Below are 21,735 nucleotides of genomic sequence, written 5' to 3'. Positions count from 1 at the left end.
AATTTGGAAGGTCAAGGTGCCAAGCAAGATACAGACATTCATTTGGCTTGCCAAACACGACCAATTATGTCTAACAAAAATAGGAAGAAGAGAGGTCTGACAGACTCCAGCTCTTGTGAGTTCTGTGGTTGCAATAATGAGACAACGGAGCACATCCTTCGAACGTGTCCGGAAGCTGTCTCTGTTTGGAAGGCTGTCCTCCCATGTATGGGCACACCTTGCCAAAGCTTGCCTTTCCAAGCCTGGCTAGACACAGGTATCCGCGGCCCTAACAAAGGGCACCAGAAACAAGAGACTAATGCACTATTCGCTACAAATATATGGTGGCTATGAAAATGGAGAAACAACAAGATCTTCAATGAGGAAGTTAAAGATGTGGGGTTTAAAAGCTATAAAGAAAGTTATATATATCATGGAAGACTGTAACATTGTCAATGCAAAGACTCAAACGTCATTCCAAAACTCATATACTTTAGCTACCACCTTGTCTATCACAGCTTTCGTTTACATAATCTGTTTTATAATAGTTATATGAATAATGTACTATATATACATATTATATACAATATAGGGTAGGGGTGGGGTCGGGTGACGGGGCAGCTGACCCCCTGCCCCCCCTCTGGCTCCGTCTATGTATTCACTACATTGTCTATTATCTTTTTTGTGCACTATTTTTAATTAAATATCAAAGTTATAATACAAAATAATGCTATATATTTATTTACCAAATATTTTATTAATACCATGAAAATATTTAAAAAAAAATTCAAATTAATAAAGCCAATCATATTAACTATTTGAGGGATTTGTTGACAAAGAGAGTATTCAAATCACACAACAAATTGAAGTGAGAAACTACCTCGCAATGTCCTTGTTTGATAATCAGCAGTTAGCAGTTAGCGTTAGCGGATTTGACCAGCGAATTATATCAACGATTGGTAAAAAGATATTTAAAAAAATTAGCTTTTTAAATTAACATTTAAAATGACCTAAGGGTATAATAATAATAATAATAATAATAATAATAATAATAATAATAATAATAATAATAATAATAATAATAATAATATTATTATTATTATTATTATTATTATTAATTGTTTTAATAATAATTTTTTATAAATATAGATTTGTTTTGGGGAAATCATTCTAAAAAACGCTAAGTGAAAATATTGTAAATTGCAATGTTTGTATTTTCAGTGGTTTGGAACAAATTGTTGCTTCAAACTGTTGAATAACCAAAACACTTTCTTTAGCATTTTGATCTTTGTGTTACATCATATTTTCCAATCGTCCAATATCTTTGGGTTACATTATAATTAAAAATTTTGAATTTTTACTACATCTAAATTCCTTAAATTAAGAATTTCTTTATCCATAATAATTTATTCAACAAAATGAACAATGAGCAAAACACTTAAAGGACTGGTACCGTTGATTCATTCATTGATCTTGTACATATGTGCATTCATTAAATATATTAGAACCCTTTGTGACAAAAATACTTGGTTACTATTTAAAAAAAGTTTAGTAACAATTATAATGAATCTCCTATATTACATTGTATTCATATACTATGAGTTACATATTTAAATAAACAAATTAGACATTAAATTACTTATGTTGAACTTCTCATATATAATCTTGCATTGATATACTTTCAAATATTTATTTAATTATAAACATTGAGTAGAAAAAATGACCGTCAAATTATTAAATCAAATGAATAGTTCAAATTGTTCAGATTTTAAGTTTTCCTTGAGATTTCTTAATTTATTACCGATCGGTTAACTTTTCCATTAAGTACCGTTAATTCACCGTTAGTCTAATTCTAATATTAAAGTCTAATATAGAATTATAACTACAACATTAATCTAATTCTGATATTTCTTAATAGAACTCTAACCACAAATCCTAGTGCCAGAATCTCCTCAAACAATATTAGTATATATTTAATATTTTATGCTTTAATTTTTATTTGCTCCCCCTTATGTCCCGTATTTGGTTTCAACAATACTCATATAATTATTTTATTGACAATTATTATCAATCTTGACTATATTATCTTGCATTTGTAAATTTAGAATTACCAATTTAAATACGCAAATTCAACATTTAATTATCTATGCATGAACAATTCTAATATAATCTTGCCTTGATATACTTTAAAATACTTATTTAAGAAAAATATTGGGCATTATCGCAATGCGCCTAAAAAACTAGTATAGTATAGAAGTATAGATTGATATAGATTATATTAGGAAGACTTTGTTACAAATAGATCCGAAATTGTGACCCAGAGAAAGAAGGGGAAAACTACAAAAAAGTCCTTTACTCTTTTGCGTTATCGAAGACGCGCTCTGCAATTTTGCTAAGGGTGTTCTCGTACTTTGCGAACTACATAACAACCGACGGTCTCCATACCCAATATTCGTCCCCGGTGACTTCTTCTCTGCACCATCCGGAGCAAATTCGCAAGTCTCGCACGCATCTTCCACTTCACCACGAACCAATCGCCGTTTCTGCAAATCTCAGGTTCTTTCTCTATCTCTTAATCTCTCTATAGTAATATACTGTTTATGTATACCAGTTATTAGTTGATCTCGCACAAAATATTGCGCTTTGGCGGAGTTCAGCTTATTCTCTAATTTGGACTGATCTTAGTAGCGATTTGTGTATTTTTGTGTTCGTGGAGTTTCTGATCGATTTAGTGATTAAGTTCTACGAATTTAGCTTAGTATTTCAACGGTTCTGCAAATTTGTGATAATTCTAGGTGATAATTTGTTTCTCTTACTGTTTTTTCTGATTTTAATTACCTAGCTTTTCCGATCGAGTGTGTGAATTCACTTCTTCCATGAATTCGTTCAAACTTACCGTATTTTTCACTCCAGTAATGAGTTAAACTTCGTATTTTGGACTGAACAACTCTTCTCCTTGCTTGGACTATGCAATTTAGGTTTTCTGCATTGATTACTAGAATTGATGCGTATTTAGCCAGTTTTTAATCTGATAATATTAATTTGGGAGCTTTTTGTGCTGATTACTAAGTGCTTCTTTTGGTCTAGGTGAATTTTTTTTCTTTTTTTCTTTTAAAATAAAAATAAAAATCTTTGTTGTGGAACTTCTTGAAAAATGAGTTATTTCCTCTATCTATCCTCAACAGCCTTCTCATAGTTTGTTTTTGTCCTAGTTTCTATTTTCTGAGGTAGTTAAACTTCAAAATATGCTTGAGCCAAACAAGCACCAAAGCCAATATCTTCTACATTTTCTCTTTAGTGGTTGAGAGTTTATTATTTTACTGAATCGTTGTATGATTGTTATGACAGGGGGTGCTTAATTGATTCTTGTCTTGGATTTGACATTGGATTTATTATAGAGAGATGAACCCAAAAGGCTTGATTTATAGCTTTGTTGCAAAAGGCACTGTTGTTCTAGCGGAGTACACGCCTTATTCTGGGAACTTCAGCACCATTGCTGTTCAGTGTTTGCAGAAGCTGCCTTCTAGTAGCAGCAAGTATACCTACTCATGTGATGGGCATACTTTCAACTTCCTCCTTGACAGTGGTTTTGGTACTTTTCTTCTTGATTCACTTATGTTTAAGTGTTACCCAATTAACATCAAATGGTTTACTAGAAAAGCATTTCTTTTCTTTATGGCTATGTAGTCTTTCTTGTTGTTGCTGATGAATCAACGGGAAGAAATGTACCTTTTGTTTTCCTTGAGAAAGTGAAGGATGACTTCAAACAGCGTTATGGTGCTAGTATAAAAAGTGATGGTCCACACCCTCTTGCTGATGATGATGATGAAGATGATGATCTATTTGAGGACCGGTTTAGCATTGCATACAATCTTGACCGAGAATTTGGGTATGTTCAGTATCCATTTCATGAAACATGGTCATAGGAAATTAAAGCTTAGTATCTCCTTTATGATAAGTCTAGAATTTTAATTTTGTGCTCTTCTCTGTAGGCCAAGGCTCAAAGAGCACATGCAGTATTGCATGAACCATCCAGATGAAATCAGCAAGCTGTCTAAATTGAAGGCTCAAATAACAGAGGTTAAAGGAATAATGATGGACAACATTGAGAAGGTATTTCCTTCTCTCCCTAGATATTAGACGGGGTAAATGATTAAATATATCTTTTTTTTTTTTTTTGAAAAGGAAATGATTAAATATATCTTAAATGTCAAATTGTGGTCACTTCACTATAGAAGAGAAAAGTTTACTTTTAGTCTCTAAACTATATATATTGACATTTGCAAAATTAGCCCGTAACTTTAAAATTGCATGATTTCATCCTTCAACTTTTGTAGTAGTATCAAATATGGTCCTTTTATTAGATTTTGGGATTAAGTGGATGAAGATCAACTGGCTTCAACTCTTCAAGGGCATTTTCAATGTCCATAGACTATTGTCACTATAGATCCTTTTGTCAAGCATCTTTCTAGTGACATTGCAGCATATTTCAACACTTGCCTTAGACTAGGCTATTTTTAATTGGCCTTTTGTCTCCCTTTTCTGATTTGGGGATGTGGAAGAGTGTGGACTATACTGTCTGCCATGGCTTGTTGTCAAAGACAATTTGTTTGGTTCTAAAAGGTTTTTTAGATTTAGAATAATCTAGGTATTGCATGATTTCTTGCAATTTTTATGCACCGGACTTATGATAAAGATTGCACTAACCTTTTCTACAAGCAAATGCATATATTAATGGAAAGGGGATGTGGTAGGGATGAGGTCAACTTGTATTTGGGCATGGACAGAAATTGATTAGCTTTTGTTCAGGAAACCGTATGCAACTGAGCCGCACTGAATGATATTATTCAATTTGATGATATTAATATGTGCTACTATTAATTCATCCTTATGCATCCCATTTTTCTATTGTTTTAATATCCCTTATCGCTGTAAACAACTGGTACATCAGATTTCACCCTTCCATTTTTACTGCATATACTAATTTGTCATCAATTTGTCATGCATTTTTGGTGATGTGGACATGCTCATTAGGAGAAGGCAAAAGATTGATGGCAATACCACGAAGTTAGCCCATAGTAGTGCATCTTCACTTGTCAGTTCATAGTGGAGTTGCATGTTTATGTTTTCCAGTTTTACTCACTTTTAGTTAAGGCCTGGGAGTGTGTTGAATATTTTCCTAGCTTTCACGAAAAGTAAGATGGATACACTAGTAGAGTTTCCTAAAAGTTGAATATTCTCCCCTCTGATTCTCTACAACTACTCCAAGAGGTTTTGAAGCTTAGATTAGAAGGATTATTATATTATCCAAGATTATGTGGGTTCCTCTTATATTGGGGGTTAAGACTTAGTTGAGTTGAGCATTACAGTACCCAAGGCTATGGTGATAATTTACCATCCCCGATAATAGCATCCACCCTAGAGATGAGGGCTTCATTAATAAAAGTAAAGGAGATGTTTCATTTGCTTCATTCATGTTTATGCACTACAATTTGTGGAAATTCCTTCCTCTTAAGACAGAAGAGTGATAGATTGTTTTACTAAGAACTACAAGTTCTCCCCTTCTTTGTTGTCTCTTTAATCAGGCTATCAAGCGCTTTTTTAATCTTGATAAAACTGCCTCTAAATGGATAGACTTCTGCATCAGGTTTTGGATAGGGGCGAGAGGATTGAATTGCTAGTTGATAAAACAGAAAACCTTCAGTTTCAGGTAATCAATCTTTATATGTATAGCATTATGTTGTCAATCAAGCTTGGGACTTTAAGTCAACCGATAAATGCATATCTGCACAGGCTGACAGCTTTCAGAGGCAGGGGAGGCAACTACGCCGGAAGATGTGGCTGCAGAACCTTCAGATGAAGTTGATGGTTGGAGGAGGTGTCATTGCTGTAATTATGATCATCTGGCTCATTGCTTGTGGAGGTTTCAAATGTTGAGGGTTTTAAACGGTGCGGTCTGGTATTTAGTATTCTACGAATTTGCTGGTCCTTTTTTGGCCTTTATTTCTTTTGATGTACAAAAACCATTAGCACATTCTTGTATATGCTCTATACTTTAACTGGAACCTTGCGCCCAACTTCTTGCAAACCCTGTTATTTCACCTTGTAGTATTCTCTGCTCGCGTTCTTTATCTTTTATGGGGCATGAAAACCCTGATAGCTATTGGATATTACTTCAACCAGTAAGTTAGACTGAAATGGCAGTGGTTTCTAATTGGCATCGTGACTTCGTGTACGGTTGATTATGTTTAGAAGTAGTTTTTATCCGATCCCTACTTGTTGGATTGTAATTGATGGTTATATATTTGTTATACTGAGATCATTACAAGGCTTTACATAGATTACAATTAGTGCAATTTCTGAATGATACTTGGATACATTTATAATTAATTTATTAGGATTAAATAAATTTATTATTAATAAATAATAATGTTTTGATATTTCGAGTCGCGCAAATTACACTAGCACTAGCGATCCCAACATGTAACCACTAGCTTTTTGAATTTATATCTCTTTCCCTCTTTACCATCGAGAAGGTAGTATTTATACTTATTGCCCTTTCCATGGCTTGGGGGTGCCATTACAAGTGGGCCACTGCCCACCGGTGGCGTTGGTTGTAACTAATTAGAGGGCGTAATAGGAACATAATGTGAGATTTTGGAAATGTATGATTATCTTATGTGTTTGGTTTGGATTGTAGAATATAATATTATTTTGTTTGGTTAAGAGTTATATTTTAGGTTATATGGATCAATTTATATGGTTAAGAATTATATTTTAGGTTATAATGTTTGCAACTTTGTAATAACACTAGTCTAAATACTTAGTCTAAAAACAATAGTATAAATAAATACTACTTTTGGTTTAAATTTATTTAATTCTTTTTAATTCTTTTTTGGGTAGCATTGTCATTGTTTTTATCTTCAGTACATGTCTTTTTTTTTTTTCTTTTTTTTTTTTTAAATTTGTTTTTTTGTAGTGTCATGTGCAATTGTGTTTCTGGTAGTAGAATAGATGTATTCGTTGTGCAATGAGATTATGGTGTAGGAAGCTTTAAATTTGGCTTGTTGTGTATATGATTAGATCTTAGTTGTACTATTAACTCTTTATCTTACAAGCATTTATTGATATTTGGAAGTTGTAGTTAACTAGTTTTTCCCTACATATTTTATGTGTTGTGAGATGTGTGGGTAGGTTATCATGTGAAAGTATTGAATAAAATATTAATATTTATTATATTTGTATAAAATACTTGGTAAATAAATATAGAGTTAATACCAGTCAAGGTCGTTCGAGTATAGTGGTTCCGTCACCTATAGTCCTAAACTTTCAAATCAAGTTTCAAAAATGACTGGCCACAGTCCTGCTGTTAGTATTTTCTGTTTCAGTTGTCAAATGTGAGGGCATAATCAACCTTTTACATTTTTCTCGCCCAAATTAAATCAATGTGCTCAGAATAGAATTTGTTCTTCGTTCGTTGTATGTCTTGTCCTAATCCATTTCTTCCTCTTCTTCTTCTTCGTATGTATGTTTAGCTGACTCTGTCTAGATCGCAGTTTCTTAGTTTTAGTTGAGAATTTTTTTTATCACATATGGAATTAGAGCAACATTTGATATTTCAGGGTGAGGGAGTCGTATGGTAGGGTAAGAGAGAGAGGTGGAAAGGATGGAGGTGGTGGCGATGGGGGTGGCAATGACGGAGGAAGTGCGGTTGGCAGTGGCGATGATGGGCGTGGTAGTCAACAACGTGTAATTGACTAATTGCCCCTCATCAACAAAATAACCAAGATCCCCAATGTGTACCCATCCTGCAGAACCTTTTCCAGTGAGTAATTTGCCATCACCACCACCGTATCCCCTCTTTGCAGCTGTGCATACATTATTGACGCAAGGCCATATATGTGAAAGAGAGGAAGAAAGCACATGTACACATTGGTGTATGCTCCATAGAAATCTTGGTCCGAGGTAACCATTAAGGCAGTGGCAGTGAAGTTTTTATGTGTTAGAACCACCCCTTTGCTTTTTCCAGTTGTCCCAGATGAATATAATAAGACTTGTTTCTAGCATTGGAACAATAACACAGGGTGATGAGACTAGATCTGTATAGTAAAAAATTAAACTTTTTGAAGGTAATCTATAATGAGATGAAGTCTTGGAACTCGTAAAAATGCAGGGGAGATTAAAATTCTTGACTTTGTGGTTGAGATTAATTTCAGGTTCGAATCTTTGACTTGGTTGGTGAGCTCAGAGATGGTGTACAGCGGGTTGACGGTGGTCACAATGGCACCAATGGAGACGACTGTACTGCTAGGAAAGAGAAAGGGAAAAGAATGGAGTTCGGGGAGAAGATCAAGACAACATCGAGGAGAAGTTCGGGGCAAGACATACAAGGAACAACAAATTCTATTTTGAGCACACTGATTTAATTTGGGTGAGAAAAATGTGAAAGCCCTTGCATTTAACGGCTGTAACGGAAAACACTAACGGCAGGACTATGGATGTTCATTTTTTAAACTTGGAGGATCACATAGGATTGATTTGAAATTTAGAACCATAGGCGGCGGAACCATTATACTTGAGGGACCTTGACTGGTATTAACTCATAAATATATATAACATATTTTGTATTATAATTTTGATATTTAATTACAAGATAATGTAAAAAGAAGACAATTGACAATGTAGTGAATATAATAAATTAATAAATTTTGAAGATAATGAATCTTTGAATTGTAGAAAATAAAGATAATATAACTAATGAAATTATATTTTTTCTTTTAAATTTTTTATAATGAATATTTTTTTTAAATTAAATGCATATGTATTATCTTTTGTAGTTATTAATTAATTTAATTTAATTTAATTTAATAAGAGTAATAAAGTGGCTTACATACTTTTCATCAACAATAATGAAATCATTGATTTTTTTTTGAATTTACATTCGTTGTTGAGACAAATTGTTTTGAGAGCTTGTCAATGACAATTGTTATAATTCTTGTCAATAGAGAATGATAATAACTAATTCAAAATACATAGTTAAAATATTAAAATATATATTGTTATAATGATATAGTAAAAATTAATTTACAAATTTCTTTAGAAGTTTTCAAGCATTGATAAAATTCTGATGTGTAAACTTGTTCAATTGGAGCCAGTGGGATGTCAACATTGTCAAATTCTTTGGAAAATGGTCCTACTGTTTTAGAGTCCATGTGTAATTGTATTTATGATCAATAACTTTGTAGTTAGGTCGCGCTGGTCTGACAATGATGTAAGAACAATTTTCTCCGATAAAAAAATAATAGTATAATATTTGTAAAGTAATGTACAATTGCACCATTATAAAAATACATACAAAAAATATTAATACCATAATGACCTAAATCATACCGATAATGCAAAAGTATAATTGAAATATTAAGTTTTGTTCTGATCTAAATAATCAAAAGAAGATTAATTAAACGAAAAAAAAACTTAACTTAAATTTGTTTTTTTTTTTAAATGCATAAAAATCAAATGATTTTTAAAGTTATTGATTTATAATCTTTGATGCTTAACTTTGAATGTTATGTATATAGTCGGACTAATTATATAACACCCCACTTTTCTTAAACTTAATTAACAGACTAAACCTTTAAAAATCAACTAAAACAGCGTAATAAACTTACTAAACAACTTAGTAGAGGTGTCACCGCCACAATCACCCTTCACGGTGATTGCACAGGCTGAGGATACCATCTAAATCATAAAAAGTCTTACTAAATATCAAACAAGCTAGGGGATAAACCCTGGTGTTCAGCACCATAAAAAAATATAGGTAGTCAATTACAAATCTCAAAAAGTAATAACATCAAGAGTTTAGACTACAAAACTAACTAATGCTAGTCTAGTCTAACTCGTACTTTCCTCATGAACTGGGTCCACCTGAAAGGGTTTAACAAACAACAAGTAGAAAACAAACCCGTTAGCACGAAGCTAAGTATAACTCCACTCAACCCTGTAAAGTATTACAATATATACTTTTGGAAAACATTTGTTTCACATACTAAGATCAAACATTCTCAATCACTCAACAACAGTTTATCATGCTCAACAGGATTTCTAAATACTTACTTCCTCAGTCCCATTTTATCTGTCCTACTTACTATTCCATGGGTCAAACTAACACTTTCTTCTTTGTTTATTTTCTTTAGTATTTTTTACTTATTTTTAAATTTGATTTTTTTTTTGTGTGTTTAATAGTACTTTTAGTGTAGTTTTTAAATATATAAATTTTGTATACTAATACTAAATTTAATATTATGAAAAATTAGATTAAAAATAACTTCAGTCAAGCCTCGTTAACGGAACCAAGACACATAAAATGGGACGGAGGTAGTAAAACCTAATCACCAAATAGGCATGCTTTCACAATTATCTAGCTTAACATCAAGCTCATACTTTCACATACTTAACTTATCCATGATCTCAAGTCTATCTAACATCTCAGTAGCAATCTCATGCTAACACATAACTCAATAAACAATCTTGTGCTATCATATAATCTCAAATCAATCTCATGCTATTATATTCTCATCATGCAAACTCATGCAATCATACTCATTGTATAATCATTCATATACTCATCATGCAATTTAGTGCAATCATACTCATTATGCAATCTCGTGCAATCATACTCATTATGCAATCTCGTGCAATCATACTCATTATGCAATCTTGCGCAATCATATTCATTATGCAATCTCGTGCAATCATACTTGATCATGCTATAGAAATGAACATAATGCTTTTAATAAAAGTATAGATAGATATACATATACACTCTTTTGTAAAAGAAACTTTTTCTTATGGAGGTTTCTTAGAGTCATAATAACTCGCTTTCTTTCTCTTGAGTCTCTTGACTCGATTGCTTTCTTAATCATAGGCGAGGTAGGACTTCACCATAAGGTGGATAGACCTATTTGGGCACGGCGTCTAGCCGGCCTAATACTCATCTCGCCAGTAGAACCATTCTCTTGGTTCTTGTAACACCCCCGATTTCCATACTAATTTAAAGCTTAATCATGCAGATAATCTAACCATAAAAGCATACACAACGGAAGACTTAAACATGAAATAGATGGAAAACGTAGAGTGTTATGCCACGTCCATACGACGGTGAACGCACAGGCGTAAACATCTGCAACATAATTTGTCTATTCAAGAACAAGGTCAACAACAAAAGTCTAAAGCCTAATAACGGCACACAGGCCAAAACCATCACAAGGTTCAATGGAATCTACACTATCTGTCTCTAGACCGCGCTCTCGTCTACTCAGCACCTGAAAGAAACACATGAATATATGGGACGACGCCCGGTCAGTGAATGATGCTGGTAACCCACCAATACATGTGAAATATCATATGTAGATAGTTTATATATACAAAATCATTTGCGAAACGGGATATAGTATATATAAGTTCAAAGCCGAGAGTAGAAGTCAAACACAAGACTCTTTGCACTCACAACAAAGATAAGGGAACGCATCCCAAGACAACAAGAAGCAATAACGACTCATAAGAACGTCTCAAGGCGTATTCTACCATCACTTAGTAGAATAACACCCGACATGCATAACACAAGAGAATAAGGACAGAACCATTGGCAACACATGCCTTTGTGACAACACATGTCACAAATAGAGAAATACACAACAATGGCAACACATGCCTTCGTGACATCACCCATCACGAATTGATATGCCTTCCTTATGCCCGGTTCCAACCTTCTGGCTACCCCCAACCTTATATCTAGTTCCAACCTTTACCTCCAGGACCCCTGTACACCAAGTCCAACATTATTCCTCCGGGGACCGTTGTCCCCCCTCCGACAACCCTCCAACAAAACCACCTATTTCATAGTACACGAGGGTACCGATCACACATGGCAACACATGCCTTGGTAACACATGTTACCCTAAACAAATATGTGAACCTTACACAAAGGTCACAAACTCCATAATCGCGTCATGGCTACCACGAGGACCACTGCCGTACCTTGGTGACTAATGTCACATACCATTAATCGTGCAATACAGGTACAGCCACACACACCACACCACAATAGGAATCAATCAATGGATTACAACAAAGATATGAAACCATACTCAACAAGGAAATGATCACAATCCGACTCCAACGATGACAAACAATGCACACGCTAGCATTTAAACACCGAACTAGCATGCTTATCAAACGGGTAAACCAAACATAGTTCCAAAGAACACACAAGACTCATAACGGTTCAACGAATCACGAGGTTGAACACTTAGCACGATTCAAGACACCAAAACCTACATGGAATCCTACCATATAGTTCTAGACATACGAAACATCAAGAAGATACTCAAATAGTTCCACAAAAGAACACCGGGAAGTCAAAAAACCAAATACCGAGTCAAAAGAATCACGGGGAACAAATCCCAGCCAAGCCAACATATGTACCCCGCGGGTGGGGCCACGGGTGGACCCCCACCCGTGGTACCGCCCGCGGGTACCACACCCACCATCAACGTTCCCCGCGGGTGGGGCGGCGGGTGGTGCACTACCCGCCGTTCCACCCGTGGGTACCAACTCTGTACCAAAAATATCCCTTCGGGGATTTTCAACTCCAAGCTCAAATTCAAGTCCAAATTATGCCAAATCTCAACAAATACAATAAAATGACTTGAATCAAAGGAATAGCCAAGCAATGACATTCATGAACCCTAATAACAAGCTCTAGATATGCATTTTCACAAGACAATGCATCAACACTCACATTTCATAGCAAAATCACATGTAAAATCCAAGAATTCATCATATAGGTAAAGCATAATAGATTTTGTAGAGCATGAGTTACCTCTTGAAGACTCAACTTTCACTTTAAACACTTCACAAAGCTCCTAACAAGGTCCCCTCTCCACACCCACTTCAAGAACACACCAAAAGATCATAAAGATTTTACCTTTAGAAAAAGATACCTTAGAAAACACTAAAAACACAAAAGGAGCTTAGATCTTACCCTCCTAGATGCTCAAGAGTAGGAAAGGTGGAATCTTGGAGACAAACTTGGAAGATCTTGATAGCCCTAGATTTAGCTTGGAGAGAAAGCTAACTAGCTTTTTAGAGAGAAGGAAGAGCTTATGATTTTGGAGAGTGTTTGGGAAGAAATGAAATGTGTCTCATAGGTTAGCTTGGAATACCATTACAAGGAAAATGTCTTCTGTTTGTCCCGATAGGGTGGTAAAAAGTCTAGAGGGGGGGGGGGGAATAGGCTTTTTAAACTTTTTCACTATTAATAACACTTTGGTAATTTGAACTCTAAGTAACAAGATATGCAACTCAGATGCGCAACAGAATAATTAATCAACCAAGTGTTAAGTAAAATCAAAGAGATATATCACATGCAATATGATGGATATGCTTGGTATGGCTTCAAATAATAAGTATGCAAATTTATGCTCACATGCATACGTGAAAACTACTAGACCCAGATGAATATTTTCGCACAGTATAAGATGGGTTAGTCAAATATTCAACATGCAAGACAACAAAATATTTAAAGAGATGGTTCACTCAATATGTATGCAATATCACGTGTGAATCAATGAATGAATCCAAATGGAATAGTATCTGCATGCACTTGTAAAGTCACATAACCCAATCAATAAGATGAATAAATAAGACGAATAGTAAATGGGTTAGTATGCATTCAATAATAAATAAAAGCAATAAGTAAATGAGAGAGAGACAATTTATAGTGGTTCAGAGGTGGTGTAACCCTCCTAGTCCACTCTTCTCCTTTCACTCCAAGGAGGAAATTCACTATCTCCTTCACCCAGATACAAATAGTGAATCAAGTGCACACAGGCACTTCCTGAGTGTTTTGCACACAGCTACACTCAATCCCAAGTATCTCGGACAAAGCTATACTCCCGAGTATCTTGCACAAAGCTATACTCCTACACCAACTAAGTGTCTTGCACACAGCTACACTTAGCACCACCGAGCGTCTCGCACACAGCTACACTCAGCAACCACGAGTGTCTCGCACAAAGCTACACTCACGAGTGTCTCGCACAAAGCTACACTCAACAGGGTAGTGTCTTGCACAAAGCTACACTCAACCCTCTTTCTACACACAGTAGAGATAAGATTTAGAGAAAACAAATTTCTCTTCTAAGGACTTGAAGAATCTCTCGTGAAAGCTCAAAACTGGATATTTTGAATTTTTGCTTCTTTGTATTGCCTTGCCTTCTCTTTTTCGTGTATTGCACTCTCTGCTTCATGTCTTCAAGTCTTCTGGTATATATAGCTGAAGAAGCTATATTACCGTTGTAGCATCAGTTTATCATGATTGTTCATCTTGTTCAGCTACACATTATTGCCAACTTGCATTGCGGTGATTTAATGCAAGAGATGGGCTTCTTACAGTGAGTTTGAAAATCCTCACCTGACAAATCTTTCAAAGTCGTATATGTCGGCTCATTAGCTAAATTTTCTCCGAAAAATAATTTCATTATCTTGACGGATTCAAAATGATGAAATCTTCCAAAAGATTTGCTGCTGATTCTTGCTTGAGTAAAAAATATATCTTCGACCATTTCTTCTTCTGAAATGATTTGAGATGCATAGCAAGATATTTAAATGAGAAAGAAGATGTGTAGAAGAATTCACGTGGATCTTCCTTATTATGTCCACAAGCTCCGTTGTAGACATGAACAACCTTAGGGTTTTTGTCTTTTAGCTTCTGAAGAATAGTACAGCTTCATTTAATGCTCCTGGGTATATGTGTCCCACACTTTAAGGTCCTTTTTGTCCCTATGATGGTTAATCAATTGAACGACGGGCGGGGCACCACCCGCGGGAACGTATGCCTTGTGGGTGTTGTACCCGCGGGTGGGGCACTACCCGTGGGTCCACCCGCGGGGAACACGTTGGAGTTGAGTGGGATTTGTTCCCCTGCACTTTAACAAGTGTCATCTTTTCAAAAATATGCTTTTAATGAGATTTGAACATGAGCCAACAAACTATATCTCCCAAGCTTTTACCATTACACCATATTAACTCATTAATTAATATTTCTAGATTTAATCTTTATTCCTAGAATGGCTTCAGTAGCATTTAGATTAATTCAACAATTAATCTGAGTCTGCCTCTTGGTCGTCCCCTATCAGCCCCTTCTTTATCTCCTTTTCAAAAATATAAAGATTGAGTCTCAAACCCATGATCTCTGACTTTAGCAACCTTGTTCTTTATCAACTTCACTGCTTGATCCTTTAGTGTTTCCCAAGGTAAATAATTCTCAAATAGAAACATTCTGGATAAGTATATTTTGCTAAGAATAACGTAGATCTTATGGCTTGACATGGGACTTATACTAATAGACAACTAGACTCAAAATAAAATTGGGGAGTTCTAAAATTACAATTTTGGCTCCTCAAACTATTACATTTTATTCCTAAAATCTTCTTTACCCTTACTAAGATGAAAAATGTAAGGGAACAAGGGAACTATTCACAAAGCTTTAGGTACAACACTTGACTTTGGGTTGACTAGTCAATTACTAGTCCCTGACTATTGAATTTTCAGGAAATTAAGGAATTAAATTACCAATTGGATTAGGATTAATTACTTAATTAATCTCTTAATTGAATTTGGATTACAGGGTATCACAGTTCTTTTCTCAAACTCTGTGGAATCAGGTATCGAACTATCAGCGTGCACACCCCCTAACCAGGATTCCAAGCCTGGCGGGCAGTTTCCAACCTAGTAACTTGGGAATATCTACCTCGTTACTTCATATCGGATCGCAATGTCCGTTTATTGCCGGTTTTTAACCGATCTTGCTTTTCTTTCTTTCTTTCAATATTGTCGGTTTTTAACCCATCTTGCTCTTTTCTTCCGAAAGGACATAGTCCTAACGGGCCTCCAAAATACTAATTGCCTAACAATAGATAACATATATATCTCATGCAATTTCTTTACTTATGCAATTTATGCACATAACTTCTAAACAATTTCTCAATGTAACAAGAAAATGACTTTCTAGAATAGATATAAGTCTTTGAAAATAATACTTAGGCTCACTTTGGCCATTTATGCATTTTAAAACATGATATGCTCACATATGCACTCTATTGTAGAATGAACTTCAATTTCTCTTTTCATAGTGAATTCTCAACAATTCTATAAACATGCTCATAAATCATATTTGGCAAATCTTCATTAACCTTGTTTCATTGTGTTTTTTGTTTGTTGGCAGAAAGATTTGTTGTCTGTGTTTCTTGATGATGAGGTTGATGTGCAATATGGGGCTGTTGTACGGAGGATTATCCCTAGAAGGATGTAGATGCGCTGGCGTGATGCACGTAACAAAGTGGATTGTGGAGTCTTCGCAATGCGGCATATGGAGTCCTTTTTGGGACAATCGGTGAGTGCATGGGATTGCGGTTTACAGAAGGGTGATACTAGGGGGCTTGATTTGTTGAGGAGGTCTTATACGCGTCAGATTTTGACGAACGAGAGTAATGCTCACCATCTCAAGAACATTCGTAGTGTAGTCGGATACCACGATGCCATCGAAGAAAGCTAGTTTTAGCTTTATGTTTCTTAGCTAGTTGATTAGTAGTTTAGTTTAGTTCACATGCTAGTTGATTAGTAGTTTAGTTTAGTTCATTTGGGTATGTTCGGTGAATATTTTTTTTTTTGTTACCGTATCCTAGTTTAATTTATACTTTTTTTGTGAGTCTATTTTTCCTTTATGAGTGGTGGTTAATTTTGCCAATACATAATGGCACACAAATTGTTAACCCAGTGCACATGAAGTAGAGTGAACCATTCATGCTATTTTGGGTGGAACGCATCATTCTCGTACATTAGTTGAACCCATGTGCATACCAAGTTCAGCTTTCTCTTTACAAATGCTTTGGCTCAGTCACAACAAAATGGCACATACAGTCCAACGTGCATGCACATCAGTGCATGTTTACAACTATACATCACATAATGGCACAGAATTTGGTCTTCCAGTGCACACGTGCTAGTATGAACCATTCATGCTAGTTGCGTTATGGCACATGGAGATTAATCAGTATGCACACTGACCGCAATTTCCTTTAAAAACTGCTCTGGCATAGATGTTTACTCAAATTTGCATACCCAGTGTCTCATTGGTTGCTTTGGCTAAACATTTTTCCAGAGACCGACTTGGCTGCTGCGATTTTGGCGACTGCGTTTTTTTGGTGTACTTTCACACGTAGTTTTACGCATGCGCACACCAACTTCAGTTTGTCCCTTTCTACCGCTTTGGCACGGTCTTACGAAAATGGCACATACGGTTCAACGTGCGTGCACATAGGGCATGGCTACAACTACACATCGCATAATGGCACACAATTTGGTGATCAAGTGCACACGTGGTAGGATGAACTATCCACGCAAGGTGCATTATGGCACACACATATATTCGTATGTGCATGCTAGTATCTTAGCCTCTTGATTAGTATATCGGCTTAGGTTGTCTGGGTACATTCGGGGATGGTTCGGCCATGCGCACAACAACTTGGGTCGGATTTTGCCGTCTTTGCGTACTTGGGTGCACGTGTAGTTTTACCCATGGTTGCAGTAGGCGCTAGGCGCTAGTCGGGCGGCCGGGCAGCGCCTAGCGCCTAGGCGGCGCCTAGGCGGATTCTAGGCGGCGCTAGGCGGGCACCAAAAAAATTAAAAAAATAGTAACAGACTTGTAGTTCGACAAATTTAATGAGGTTGTTTTCAACGTTCACTCAAATAACAAATCTAAATAAATGAAATAGTGATAATTTATAAGTCATAATAATATTAAAATCAATAATTAATGAAAGACGACATCGGTCAAAATCGAACAAAATCGGACGAAATCGGTCGACTCGGCCGAGTTGGCCGAGTTGACCGACTCGGCCGAGTTGGCCGCCCAGGCCGCCTAGGCGGCCGGCCGAGTTTTGGCCAAAACTCCAAGGCTCGGGGCCGCCTAGAGCCTAGGCGGGCGCCTAGGCGGCTAGGCGGCCGAGTTTTGCAACCTTGGTTTTACCCATGTGTACACCAACTTCGGCTTGTCATTTCCGAACGCTTTGGCACAGTCAAATCTTAATGGCACAAACAGTACAACGTGCGTGCATATCTGGATATGGGTACAATCACACATCAAATAATGACACACAATTCTGTGATCTAGTGCACACGTGTTAGGATGAATAATCCATGCAGGGTGCATTATGGCACACACATATATTCGTATGTGCACGCTAGTATCTTAGCTTCTTGATTAGCATATCAGCTTAGGTCGTCTGGGTACGTTCGGCTAGTTCCATCGACCATGTTGGGACATACAGTTGAATGGGCGTGCACCTCTGGTAATTGAGCGCACACGTACTTTGACCCATGCGCATAGCGACTTGGGTCGAATTTTCCCGTCTTCGTGTACTTGGGTGCACACGTAGTTTTACCCATGTGCACACCGACTTCGATTTGTCCTTTCCGAGCGCTTTGGCACAGTCAAATCTAAATGGCACAAACAGTACAACGTGCGTGCATATCTGGATATGGGTACAATCACACATCAAATAATGGCACACAATTTGGTGTTCCAGTGCACATGTGCGATGACAGTATGGCATATACATATCTTCGTATGTGCACACTAGTTTCATTGGTTGTTAGCTAGCATATTTGCTTAGGTCACCTAGGTACGTTCAGTGAATATGTTTTTTTGTTAGCGTAGGGGCAGTATGGCATATACATATCTTCGTATGTGCACACTAGTTTCATTGGTTGTTGGCTAGCATATTTGCTTAGGTCACCTAGGTACGTTCAGTGAATATGTTTTTTGTTAGTGTATCCTAAATTAATTTATTCTTGTCCCGTTTGCTTAATCTTCATATCTGCCGGTACTGTTGACCACGCTGGCACATGCAGTCCGACGCGTGTGCACATATGGGCAATGGCTACAGTGTTACAGCACATAATGACACACTATTTGTTGGTTGAATTCACATGAACTAGCACATGTACTTTTAACCATGCACACAGCAACTTGGGTGCTGCGATTTTGGTGGCTGCGCTTTCTTGGGCACATTTACTTGTACCCATGTGCACACCAACTTTATTTTGTGCCTTGCAACTGCTAAGGTACAGCCAACACAATCTCCTGGAGTTTAGTCTTAGCGATTTACACCAGCTCATGTGTGTCCCTATATATTATAGTTGGCTGTCGAGCATTACTACGCAAATGGAATAATAACGGGTGAGTGACAATGTGTAGCCATGGAGCGCTGGCAGGCACACTGTACTGAACTCAGGTGCACCCAACATGCGAGATATGCCATCTCAAACAGGAAATTATTCGTGGCCAAGTATAGTGATAAAGAATGTGTAAACTGTGGTGGAATATCTCTATAAGGCACACCTGTTTGGTCTCAGGTGCACAGGTCGATCACGCCCGCATGTGGGCACACAGAATCGATCTTAGATGCACACAGCCTGCCATAGGGCGCTGGCAGGCACACTGTACTGAACTCAGGTGCACCCAGCATGCGAGATATGCCATCTCAAATAGGAAATTATTCGTGCCCAAGTATAGTGATAAAGAATGTGTAAACTATGGTGGAATATCTCTTTAAGGCACACCCGGTTGGTCTCAGGTGCACAGGCCGATCACGCCCGCATGTGGGCACACAGAACCGATCTTAGATGCATACAGCCTGCCATAGGGTGACTATAAATAGCGAATCTTTTACACATTGAAGTAATTGATTCACATGAGCATGTATGTAGCTATGATAAATGGAGTTGGTAGACAGTTATCCATACACAAATACAACATTAAAGGATGTGAATAAAATTAAAGTCAGTATATCAGTCAGGCACACGCTCCTGTTCTTAGGTGCATAGTTCGGATGGATGGGGTGATTTGACTATGTCTGTTTTTCGTACTTTTGGCCTTTGGTCTTCGGCCGTAGCTCGTAGTTGCGACTATCATGGTGTCCGTATTTGTTGCAAGTCCTACACTTCCGTACCCCCTTGGCAGCTAGTATTGATGCAATCTCCTTTGTTGACTTCATTCGCTTACCTGAACCTTTGTTCTTAGCAATGGCAGGGGGGTGAACCTTGATGTTCAGTGATGCGGTTGACCCACAGAAGCTACGTATAATACCGCTTTTTGATGCTCTGGTTTCATCCTGGGGTATGTTTTCTACTGACTTCTCTCTGTGCGCTTTTAGTATTTGTGCAAGCTCTGTTATTCTGTCGTTGTTACCATATGCATACTTAACACACTTGAAGAACTCATCAAATACGATTCCCATTGTAGTAGTCCCATCCACGTGTTCGATAGAACCATCTTGGTCGGCGTTGGCATAGAGCTGTGCGTGGGGCCAACATGTATTGCATGTCCATCGGGGTAAGATATATCGGCTAGGTATTCGCTCCAAATGTGCAGCCTTAATTGCCAAGAACACATGTTTGCACTATAGTCCAATCCTATGGAACATCTTGTATGTGCATTGTACAGTTTCGTCGGAAGAATTGTACTCCATTGAATATGTCAACTGGTTCGTGTCTTCTATATCAAATTTGATGGTGCATCCTTCAACTATATTTTTAACAACTTGGGATGAGAAACACGCGTCGACTATTTCTTTTTGGACATCATAAAACACAGCGACGGTATACGTTGTAGCAGCTTGACGCTCTAGCAATAATGGCGTTTTCAACTCTGGGAATTTGCCCTCACATTCTGCGTTTAGTTGCAATTGGTAGTGGCGTTGTTTGCATATTGCTTTCTCGAACTTTATGAAGAACTTTGCTAAACTTAGATGGGGGGAAGTGCATTTGCTGAATATGCTATTCTCTGACTCTGACCGTGAGGTTGTTCTAAGTAAGCCACCCATGAACACGTCATTGAAGAAAACTAGTATCCATTGTGCACGTATCTCAAACAAGTGGTTAAACCATTTCTGCTCAACCAGATCATATTTCTCCATGACTGTTTGCCAGGCTGTTTCAAACTCTCCAATTGTTTGCATCTCATTCCAAACCACGTAGTTTAAGCTTGTTAGGAATCCTTCACTCTTAGCTAATGTTGGCCCAACCTTCTCGCATACCTTTGTCATGATGTGCCACATGCAAAATTTGTGGCAAGTTGTATCAAATACTCTAGCTATTGCAGCTTTCATGGCAGGGTCTTGGTCGGTAACTGTGCATGCTGGAACTTTACCCATTGCGTTTTTTGAAGTGTTCGAGCAGCCAGGTGTAGGAGTCCACATCTTCTCGGGCAATTAATCTTGCTGCGAATGTCACGCTCTTCTTGTGGTGGTCCACCCCGATGAATGACACAAACACCAACTTGTACCCGCAGACAACAAATCAGAGGGTGCAGAATTTTAGTAGTTAGTTACTTGTTTAAGTTGGGGAAAACCACAAAGCAGAAAAATCTAGAGATGTGCACACAGGGTACTACAGAAAGGCATAGCATGCCAATCTGTTTTGTGTATTGGGCACACTCTTGACGACAACGAAGGCACACAGCCAGTGCCTATTGGGATGAAATCAAATTTATTATAATTAAAAATTATTGGGGGCTAAAATTACCCTACTAGCCTTTTTAATTTTTTATCTAATGATTAATTGTCTTAGATCCAAAAGCTGAGATGAGTTCTTATGTTCTCACCTATTGAGTGGTTCCTACATATATATATGTAT

General features: G+C 37.0%; 1 protein-coding gene across 1 annotated transcript; it reads left to right on the top strand.

The window, feature by feature from the left end:
• Positions 1-2,421: 2,421 nt before the first annotated feature.
• Positions 2,422-6,318, top strand: LOC109176917 (vesicle-associated membrane protein 727). The gene is made up of 6 exons (XM_019326326.1): positions 2,422-2,535; positions 3,328-3,571; positions 3,667-3,868; positions 3,972-4,092; positions 5,627-5,689; positions 5,773-6,318. The coding sequence occupies exons 2-6, from the start codon at positions 3,382-3,384 to the stop codon at positions 5,914-5,916; spliced, it is 720 nt and encodes a 239-aa protein (XP_019181871.1). The 5' UTR covers positions 2,422-2,535; positions 3,328-3,381; the 3' UTR covers positions 5,917-6,318.
• Positions 6,319-21,735: the final 15,417 nt, after the last annotated feature.

Source organism: Ipomoea nil, unplaced genomic scaffold (assembly GCF_001879475.1).
Source record: "Ipomoea nil cultivar Tokyo-kokei standard unplaced genomic scaffold, Asagao_1.1 scaffold0761, whole genome shotgun sequence".
Taxonomy (NCBI): Eukaryota; Viridiplantae; Streptophyta; class Magnoliopsida; order Solanales; family Convolvulaceae; genus Ipomoea; species Ipomoea nil.
This window is presented reverse-complemented; position numbering and strand designations above follow the sequence as displayed.